The following is a 10,271-nucleotide window of genomic DNA, read 5'->3' as shown; positions in this document are numbered from 1 at the left end:
CTATAATGGGTGGGGTATGTTTTGAGTTGGATTTTGAATCAAACTTTATTAGGCTAACAACAACATTCAACTGCATACTAGCGACGTCAGAGTTTTCTTTGTTGGTCCAGATATTTTTGGTAAGGAAATGAGCAGTTGAGTTTGCAAGGTTCGACCCTACAGCATGTCAGAAGCGAAGGTCCCAAGCATTCACGGGCTTCTGAATTGCAATTTGCACTGCACGTCACTGAATGTTTTGCCACGTGGTCAAATTGAAAGGCACTGGTACCCGCGTGGACAATGGACTTGCAAGTCGCATCCATTGCATTTTTCGTGGTATCAAATAACCTCACTAGTTATGTTTGAATTACGTAACTCCCCCTCTCCCCCTCTCCCTCTCCTGAGTGCTTTGCTTAAAGGCACTGAGTTTTCACAGTGGTCTCAGTTGAACTGAAGCATCGGTTTCTTTGTTGGCTTAAGCACATGGACTCTGCGCTTGTTGGGTCCTTCTCCAAAGCATCTTTGGGTATTGTGATTTTAGTTTTACAAAAAATATTCATTTCTTTCTCTGGCTTTCTCTTGTTCTTGATTTATTAAGGTCTCTGATTATGTATTTATTTGTTTATTTCCTCTGAAATTAGTAATTGTTTCAAATGCTTCAAATGCTGGTTTTTTTTTTCAATTTTTTTTTATTATTTTGTGGTATTGTAAGTACTTATTATAATCTTTGTCGATTCAAAGATTCATTCTTTTTAGTCTTTAGAATCAGCAGACTGAAATAATTTACCTTTATTCGGTTGGGTTTTCTTAAATTTAAAATTTTTCTTTTTCTTCTTTACTTTTTGTTGTCATTTCAAGATGTGACTAGGTTGAGTTGACTCTACCTTTGCTTGTACCATTTATGGAGTTGAATTTGGTATTTTAGGACGGATTTGATAACCATTTCACTTAAACCTTTTAGTTTTTATTTTCTTTTTGCTTGAGATAGAGATGGTATATGAGCCCAATGAGGAATAGGGAAGGAAAAATGAAGGAGCTCATATGAAAATAGAAGCTCAAAAATGAAAAGAACTTAACAATTCTTTTCAGCTGTTGGCTTTTAGTTTTTCACTTTTTCGTGTCATTTTCCTTCCTTCACCTTTCTTGGTTCCTCCCTTCCCCCACATACTTTTATACTATCTATAGCACAAAAAGTGAAAACCAACAACTAAAAACGAAATGGTTATTAAACGCGCACTCACTGTTTAGTTGTGAGTTTATTCCTGCTAATTGAATTCTGATGCATTATAAAAATTCATAGGTGGGAACGTTTGGAGAAGGGATAATCTCCACAAGACCTGCTTTTCAGGTATTACTGGTCCCATCACGACGTCTGATCTCCCTTTTGACTTTTGAGCAATAAAAATTTCGTATTGTGATTCCATGTATGCTGTATACAAACATATGCTGGATATGAGCATAGTATTTAATTTAAGCTTAGTGTGATAGCTGCTTAAATATTGGTAGTACTATTTCAAGACATTATAGTCATCAATGTTTGTAGCTAACCATGCAGCGTTGCTGAATCTGCACATTGAGATTTGTAAGAGAGCTTTCTTTACTGTTTTATTCACTTTCCATTGTATGTGTTTGGGCTTCTTAGTCTTTATATCTTAGTTGGGATTACACATGGTGGAAGTTTTTAACAGCAAGGTAGCGATGGATGTTTTTATTCAAAGAATTAGCTCAAAGTGTACTGGCTTACATCTCAAGTTCCAAGATAACAACTCATTAGTTTAGGATTCTGATTTATAATGTGGATAAGAAGCGTACTGTAATTCACAGTGGGCCTACTGAACTGATTCATGTTTTCTTATATGAAATAAATTTTGTCTCACAAAATCTATTAATCAAAATAACAAATACAACAACAACAACAAAGGTCGGCTATATGAATCCTAGAACGCCATTGCGCTTGGTTTTGTGCCATGTCTTCCGTTAGATCCAACATCCAAGTAGTCCAAGTCTTTTCTTAAAGTCTCTGTCCAGGTCTTCCTAGGTCTTGCTCTACCCCTTTGGCCCTGAGCCTCTGTCTCGTAATCACATCTTCTAACCGGAGTGTCTGTAGGTCTTCTAACTGGAGCGTCTATAGGTCTCGCAATCAAATATTCTAACCGAAGCATCTGTTAATCAGAATACTGTGCATTATTTGATATGGTACTTCACTTAGCAATATATTGTGCAATCTACTTCTCTTATTATTAGCTTATCCAAATTTAAGAAACAGTAAGACAGTAAGCTTCGAATTCTCATTTGAAATTAAAACTGATGTATGATTTGCCTTTCTCAGTTCATATTGAAACTTACTGGAACCCGGATCTTTCTTCTTATAGGTTCATATGTAGCAGTCAGAGTTTCAAGGCGCAGAGCATGGGATATCCTAGAAAGTTACTGTGGTGTTGGATTTCAGCAACATATTTTTCAGCAAAATACCAGAGGCACTAAGGAAAAGTCTACATTCTACAGGAGGCATGATAAAAAGTTCTTGGTGAATGCTACTGCAGGCCACCCTCTTGAATCTGAACCTGAAGCCTATAATCCGAAAAGCATATGGAACTCTATCAAAAATGCCATAGATGCTTTTTACAGGTTTTCAAGGCCGCACACAGTTATAGGCACAGTTAAGTTTGTGACAGAATCATCACCACCAATCTTGACATTCTCCAATTTAACTTTTTGATATGTAACTCCACTAATATGTGCTTGAGATTAGTTAGGATCGTTACTGTTATTTTTTTGTCCTTTCCTTTTTCAAATCGATTTAGAGAGACCTGACCTATGTTTTTCTCTAAACAGGCATTGAGCATAATTTCAGTTTCTCTCCTTGCAGTCAAGAATCTGTCAGATTTGTCTCCATTATTTTTCAGGGGGGTGCTGGAGGTGATGCCTCTAATAAATATTGATAATGTTAAAAGATTACAGTCGTCATTGCTATTCTTACATGCTTCGTTTTTTTATTTTCAGGCTGTAGTTGCTGCTCTCTTTATGAATATTTACATTGTTGGGTTGAATCAGTTGTCTGACATCGATATAGACAAGGTAGGTTTTGTGAGTTTACTGGTAGAATTGCAATGATTGCGGGATAAGAATTATAAATTATGTCACCTTTTTGTTTCTTAAGGGGGCATTCCATTAGGATGGTTCTACATGTAGAATTCCAGGATAGGTTCTTTTATCTAGAGTTATCAAGCTGCCTACTAAGCCATTATTTCAAGCTTCCCTCACTACACTCACGGATGTTCAAACGTTACCAATTTCCAAGTTGTGCTCAATTTATTAAGCGCCACTTTGGATTATTTGGCTTATATTCTTGGAAGTCATGAACAAAAAGATTATTTACATGGAGCATATGTGAAATGTCTAATTGTATACTTGTATTTTATGGTATGTTGCAGGTTAACAAGCCTTATCTTCCGTTGGCATCTGGGGAATATTCAGTTGGAACCGGCATCATGATTGTGACATCTTTTCTAATTATGGTATCAAAGGCAATGTTTGGAAGAAAAAATTTAAAACTAAAAACTGAAGACCATTTAAAACTGTTATTAGATTTTATTTTGAAAGCCACTATATTATCCTTCATCCTTTAAGCTTTTCATCTCTCGTCCTTCATCTTCTTCATCTTCTTCATCGGATTACCAAATGGGCCCGCATTGTGATTCCCTAACTTTTGCTTGCAAACTGCCTCCTGTTCTTCACTAGAAATTTAGTTATTCTGGTTAAAATTGTTAAGGATTCGAGTGCTCTCAATAGCGTTTTTACTTCTTATTCCTCTAACTATTTGTGTAGCCAGCATTGTCATTGTTTCCATGCAAGAAATAAACTTCATCAGATTTTTCAGACATCTGAATACTACCAAATTACTAGTACCTCAATATACATGCAAAATCAGAATTAAGACTAAGGAAACTGGATTGAATGTTCAATATTTACTTAGTATATGGATTTATCATCAAGCATAATCATACTATGACTGAAAGACATTCAGACCGTAACCGTTCTTTTCTACAGAGCTTTTTGCTTGGATGGGTTGTTGGTTCATGGCCATTGTTTTGGGCCCTTTTCATCAGTTTTGTACTTGGAACTGCTTATTCAATCAATGTGAGTTGGCTTTTGCTCATATGTAATCTTATTGACGTTCCTTAAATAGCTATATGAGGAAAGCTTATGTCACTCGTGATAACCAATTTGATGAATGAAATTTAGTTTAAGAGTGTTTTTATTCCATAGTATATGGAAGGCTGGACTTTAGTATCTAAAATTTTTCCATGTAAATCTAGCGATTGTACTAAAGCATAAGTCAGAACCTGTCTTTTATAATCGCAGTTGCCACTATTGAGATGGAAGAGGTCTGCTGTGGTTGCTGCAATGTGTATCCTAGCTGTTCGGGCAGTGATAGTCCAACTTGCTTTTTTCCTGCACATGCAGGTTTGTTATTTTTCTATTAGGAAATCAATTAATACCTTCCCATTGTTTCATTCTCTCAGAAAAAACTTGATTTACACAATATGTTTTCCACATTGAGCGGCATTTGCTATTATAATTTCAACCTATAACATCATCGAAAGGTATCTGTCACTTGAGCAATGGTTGCCAGTGTTCGATGCAATGCTTGTAGGACAAACATATCTGCGTGTGCACACACATAAGATGGTTGCGAGGGCTCATAATAATTGATTGCTCTCAACAGATACTGTTAACGGATCATCTCTGTCATGTAGTTGGATGCGCTTTCAGTGGTTGAGTTCTAATTTATCTAACGGTTTCCAGATGCATGTGTACAAAAGACCAGCTGCCTTCTCGAGGCCACTAATCTTTGCAACTGCATTTATGAGCTTCTTCTCAATTGTTATAGCATTATTTAAGGTAAAACCTTTTCCTTTTGTTCATTTCAAGTTGAACACGAGTAGATTTATGCGTTTGCTATTATTTCACTTCGTGAAGTTATGATGAAAAAGGATGATGATCAATTTTATTCACACCGTGGAATCATGTAGGACATACCTGATATTGATGGAGATAAAATATTCGGCATCAGGTCTTTTACAGTACGCATGGGACAAAAGCGGGTAGGCCTTCAAGTTTTAATACACGCAAATGTACAGTTTCAATGATATACATGTATTCATACATATGCAAAGTATTTAGACTTTTATGGTGGTAAGCAAGCATATATAGTTTTGATCCTAATTATCTTTGGGCAGGTCTTTTGGATTTGTATTTCGCTACTTGAAATGGCTTACAGTGTTGCCGTTTTAGTGGGAGCATCATCTGGCTTCATGTTGAGCAAATGCGTCACGGTAATGTTTCAGTTTTCTAAATCTAAAGAGAACAGTAGTGAGCGTTACCAATCTTCACTTATTCTAGGTTACTGAATGGCACAATTTCTCCTTTCTCCATAATTTTTGAATTATACGCGTTTAATTCTGAACGTATAAATGCAGTGAAAAGCATGAATTTAATGATTTATTTTCGGTTGTATTTTTCTGCCTTCACATGCCGTTTGCTATTATGAAATAGTTGGTAATGTTGTGAAGTTTAGGTGTCCACGTTAAGGATTCTTAAAATTCTACCAATCGCTCTTAACTCGATATTTCTGATTCTAACTCGTTGCCTTCCTTTACAAAAATGCAAACATTTGAAGTGTTAAACTGTCAAATGAGGCCACTTCAGTTTGTATTGTATACATGTGTTTGGTTTTACATGAGAACAAGCGGTGCTCTTATATTCTCAATAGAAGTTAATAATATTTTGGGGAACCTTAAGCGCGTTTTCATAATCCCATCTTACTACTGAGTTTTTGTTCATCTATACCTCTTTGTTCAGATACTGGAAACCGAAGAATGCGCCAAGAATGCAGATATTGATTTATTCTATATTTGCATTGTTTTAGGTTTTGGGACATACAATTTTGGCTGTGGTACTGTGGAACAGAGCCAAATCTGTCGATCTCAACAGCAAAGCTGCAATCACATCCTTTTACATGTTTGTATGGAAGGTAAATGCTTACTACCACTACTTGAATGCAATTGCAGTGGAATAAAGTATATCAAAAACCAAAGGTGACCCTAATTTGCCTCATCAGTTTTGCTGTTAACATCTTACAAACATTCCACACGCTAATTCAAGCCCTCATATTGCTGTTTCTAATATTGCTTATCGGTTGCTTTATCTTTATCGAGGGCTCGAATTTTGTTCAGGCACAACAAATGCCTATATTCTTGGAGATGAGAAAATCCCTCAAAAACTCTTAAGAACTGTTGGTTTGTGCGGTCTGGAAATTGGACTCCGTCTGGAGACTCCAACCTAAGACCGATTTCCAGCTTTACTTGTTTCAACGTGCCAGTTGCTACCATTGATTTTATGGATTGTACACAACTTGTTTGTGATTTCATTTATGCATGTTTAAATTCCAATGTGGCATACGTTTTATTCATTTCTTTCTGTTTTCTTCTTGCAGCTTTTCTACGCTGAGTATCTACTTATACCGCTTATTAGATGACGATGCAACTTATTTCAGAGTAAAGGTTGCTTTCGGAATCTTAAGGGGTAAAAATCGAACGCTGTTGTTGGGTTATTCAACGTACATTGTACTCTCCGATATTTCCTTGGTACATTATTTCACCGTCCCGGGCTGGATTCCGGGGAAAAGCTGGAAAGTTTGAGGCATAAGAAAGAACATCTCTCTAGCCTAGATCTTTGCATATCGATTGAAATGTCCCATACTGATTTGCTTCACATGCATCAACACACTTTTGATCTGTTCCTGAGATTTTACATGACGCATTTTGTTGCACCGATTCCCAAATATTAAATCCAATTTATGCCTAAGGGATCTTTAGACCTAGTGTGAATTCTGCGAGTTGGTGAAATCAGAAATTTAGGGTGAGTTTGTTTGGGCTCATTAGCCTTCTTTGGATTGGACTGAATTAAAAGTCAGTGTAGTCCGGTGTTTGTTAATAGTAGGACTAATTTTAGTGGGATTACGTGGGACTCGCCTAGACTAAGAGCTGGTTTGGTATTGCTGTGTTTTGAAAAAAAAACTGTTTCTGCTGTGCTGTGAGAATAAGCTTATTTTTGCTGCTTTACGTTTTCAGCTTTTTTTCATCCAAAACTATGAAAATAAGCTGTTTTTAAGTGTTTACCAAACATCTTTTTGAGCTCAACCTTTTTTATACCCATTTTTTTATAAAATGAGCTCAGTACCAAACCAGTAATGCAGCGGACTGCTAAGACCTTCCCTACTTTGCTTCGTTTGCTCACGTCACGTCCTCTTCTTGCACGACGACCTCGCCGTCAAATCCTCCCACTCCTTCCCAACATGGATCTGCCTCTCCCTTGCTCTCTCTCTTTATATCGACAGCCCCACCCACTGCCTAAATCCCAAAATTCGATTACCACCCACATATGGGTCGGCTCGATCCAAGGCTCAAATTGATGTCAACGATGCCCCTCCTTTTTTGAAACCACCTCCGTAGCACCGCGTCAACTCTCTCATAAAGAGGCTGGCATTCATATGATGTTGGCCGCCGAAGCCTTCAGGGAAGAGATCCTCGTTTTCTAAAATGGGGATTAGTTATGGCGTCTATACTACATCGAATTTTAACGATTCGAACTATCTATTTTTCAAGTTGCACCTCATAGATCATTCTTACAAATATTAGCCAAATTGGAAATATTTGAAGCATCTAATTGAGTTTAAAGAAATTGACGAACACTTTGTTCTTTAAGAAACATTGAAATTTCATCGTAATAATTAAATAGGCAAATGATTTTGGATTGAATTGAATTTTTGTAAGGATAATCTATAAATCGAGACTTACAAAATAGACTTTTGAATCGTTGAAATTCGATAACATTGTGTATTGGATTAACTGTGGATTAAATCATGTATTTGAGTGACACCAACATACTTTGAACATGGAGAAGATGAAATGTTTAACGGAAATAACATGAATATTTTGTTGAAATTGATGTTTAAGCAAATATTATGAATATTTTGTTATATATATATATATTTTTATTTTTATTATCCTGCTTCTTAGTTCGACATTACACCAAATGGTTTACTAAGTCAATCCAGCTTAGTCATTTTAAACCAGTCCAGCTTAGTTCTTGAAGCTAGTCCAATCTATAATAATCTAGTGCAACAAATGCACACTTAGAGAGAAGGGATTTAGGTTTTCCAATTTAGTGAAATTGAAAACAAAATACCATACCCTACACCTTTTGCTGCCGCACCATCTAGAGGAAAAGGTCTTAGCAGATTGTCATCTTCTTGCTTCACTAACTAGAGATTCAGTCGTGTGGGTAAGGGCTAACACCTGGGAGTCTCAATGAATCCGTTTGTATATGAAATCTAATGTTGGAGTTCTAAACCTAATCTAAGTTCATGCACGTGTTCTTCATTCATTTTTGCATGAACATAAGTACATTGATTAATCACGATCACGTGGATTAGTTTAATATGATTAAACGGAATTCAATGTTCCACTAACTATGCATGTTAATATGATTTTTTATACTAATGTCATCCCTTCACACTTTTGCACAAATGTACTAAAGTAGTTCACAACCCAACAAGATAGAGTCAGAAAACGAAGATCCTAACCATCGTAAAAAGTTGCAAAAGAACTGTAGCCCAATTAGAGAAATGTCATTTCAAAGTTCATTTTTTTAATACATACAATATTGTTATGCCCTGACCCGGAGTTGGTGAAAAAAAAATTAAATCTTGTGCCTGGCGCACCAGTAGAAATAAAATAAAACGAACATATAACTCCAAAAGCTTTTACAAGGTGTGCAAAAATAAATAAAACCCTTAAATCTCTCATCTAACACAACCTCAACCCGTCTACCCTTTTATTTATCTTGTACCAATCCAGAAAGGTCTAAAATATAAAGGATGAGCAAAACCACAGCTTAATAGGGATATAAGTGTTATCAAGGATAATTGTCAAGGTTAAACCAAGTGTCATGCAACACGTCACAACAAATGAAGAGAAACACCACCATATTGTAGTACTAAGCGATTATTTTTAAACTAAATTAGTTTGAAAAGTTTCAAAAAAATTTAAGCATGTATATCAGAACAAGGGTTTACTTATGTACACTTAATTTGCTATTTTGTAGAGATCTCTATCGAATTAGCACGATTGTGTTTTAGCTTTATCACATGACATCCAAGGGTGGAGCCAGGATTTTTTCTTTGTGTGACCTAACTGAAAATAGTACTATAAAATCATATGTTTATTTTTTTCTTATATAAACTTATATAATAATCTATAAAAGAACAATAATTTAAGATAAACTATTCTCAAAATCAAGGGTCTTAAAAATGCTAGGCACTAGTCGAGCGGCGGATTGGGACCTAGTGCCTAGGTAGCTAGGCGAGAGTCTAGGCGGCCTAGACGGATTTAAGTAAATTTACTATATAATATGTAAATAAACATTGAATAATATGTTATTTCTTAAAAAGAAAAAAATATATGTATGAAATAATGTAAAATTTTAGACTCATTTTGTTATTTTTGCATCATTTTATAAGGCTATAAATAAAATGCAAGTTGGGCCTTGTATTCCTTGTCTTACCTTTAAATAGAATTGTTAAGTCCATTTATAGATGGGTGTAATGGACCCTAACAAAAAACCAAAAGTCATCTAATCCATTTATTATCCTATTAGAATAAAAAAACCAAAGACACTTGTATTTAGCCATCCTGATTCCCAATCACTGATTCACTTTCAAAAAAAAAAAAAACCCTAAGCTGCTAAGCAAAAACCATTGATGTCGTATACTTACCACCATATCTGCAATTGCAGATTCATACTCTCTCTCTCTCTCTCTCGTAGACCATCATCACACCTAGAGTAGATGGCGAGACGCATAGCGCCCAGATTTTCCAGTGTCTACCTGCTTCTGGTTAGGCAATCGTATTTTCCTAGGCCACCCAGACCGTCTAACTTCCATCTAGCCTGCCCAGCGACCATTTAGCCTGCCTAGGCGTCCGACTTACGCAGCCTAATAACTTTACCGATTTAGTAAATGATTTCGGGATAATCATGGCGAAGCACCGCCATCTAGCGCCTAGGCCGCATTTTAGAACACTGCTCAAAATCATAACCCTAGCCGATGAATTCAAGGACCATATAAATAATTAACCTACTAATTAAATCAAGAATAAGTAAATAATGAAGAAATTAAGAAAGTAGCAAAGGTGACATTTATTGGAAAATCGCAACAGAAATTAAGG

At 36.0% G+C, this 10,271-nt stretch overlaps 1 protein-coding gene across 2 annotated transcripts; it reads left to right on the top strand.

The window, feature by feature from the left end:
* The first annotated feature begins 363 nt into the window (after positions 1–363).
* LOC137732279 (homogentisate phytyltransferase 1, chloroplastic-like) lies at positions 364–7,092 on the top strand. 2 transcript variants are annotated; one of them, XM_068471585.1, is made up of 13 exons: positions 364–505; positions 1,280–1,327; positions 2,352–2,638; positions 2,815–2,898; positions 2,983–3,057; positions 3,414–3,497; positions 4,030–4,119; positions 4,345–4,446; positions 4,789–4,884; positions 5,016–5,087; positions 5,223–5,318; positions 5,912–6,016; positions 6,479–7,092. In XM_068471585.1, exons 1-13 carry the CDS (start codon positions 463–465, stop codon positions 6,518–6,520), a joined length of 1,224 nt encoding a protein of 407 aa, XP_068327686.1. In that variant the 5' UTR covers positions 364–462; the 3' UTR covers positions 6,521–7,092. The 2 variants fall into 2 exon arrangements, with proteins under 2 accessions (XP_068327686.1, XP_068327685.1); XM_068471584.1 differs by lacking the exon at positions 6,479–7,092 and having other exon boundaries at positions 5,912–6,461.
* Positions 7,093–10,271: the final 3,179 nt, after the last annotated feature.

The sequence above is a fragment of the Pyrus communis genome, chromosome 4 (genome assembly GCF_963583255.1).
Source record: "Pyrus communis chromosome 4, drPyrComm1.1, whole genome shotgun sequence".
Taxonomy (NCBI): domain Eukaryota; kingdom Viridiplantae; phylum Streptophyta; class Magnoliopsida; order Rosales; family Rosaceae; genus Pyrus; species Pyrus communis.
This window is presented reverse-complemented; position numbering and strand designations above follow the sequence as displayed.

What these genes read in the sequence shown, in the direction of transcription:
- LOC137732279 (XM_068471584.1), top strand. Translation starts at nt 463, where the DNA reads ATGGACTCTGCGCTTGTTGGGTCCTTCTCCAAAGCATCTTTGG. An exon ending in TTTTCAGGGGGGTGCTGGAG is followed by an intron (nt 2,899 to 2,982) that starts GTGATGCCTCTA and finishes TTTTATTTTCAG; the next exon opens with GCTGTAGTTGCTGCTCTCTT. An exon ending in TACGCATGGGACAAAAGCGG is followed by an intron (nt 5,088 to 5,222) that starts GTAGGCCTTCAA and finishes ATCTTTGGGCAG; the next exon opens with GTCTTTTGGATTTGTATTTC.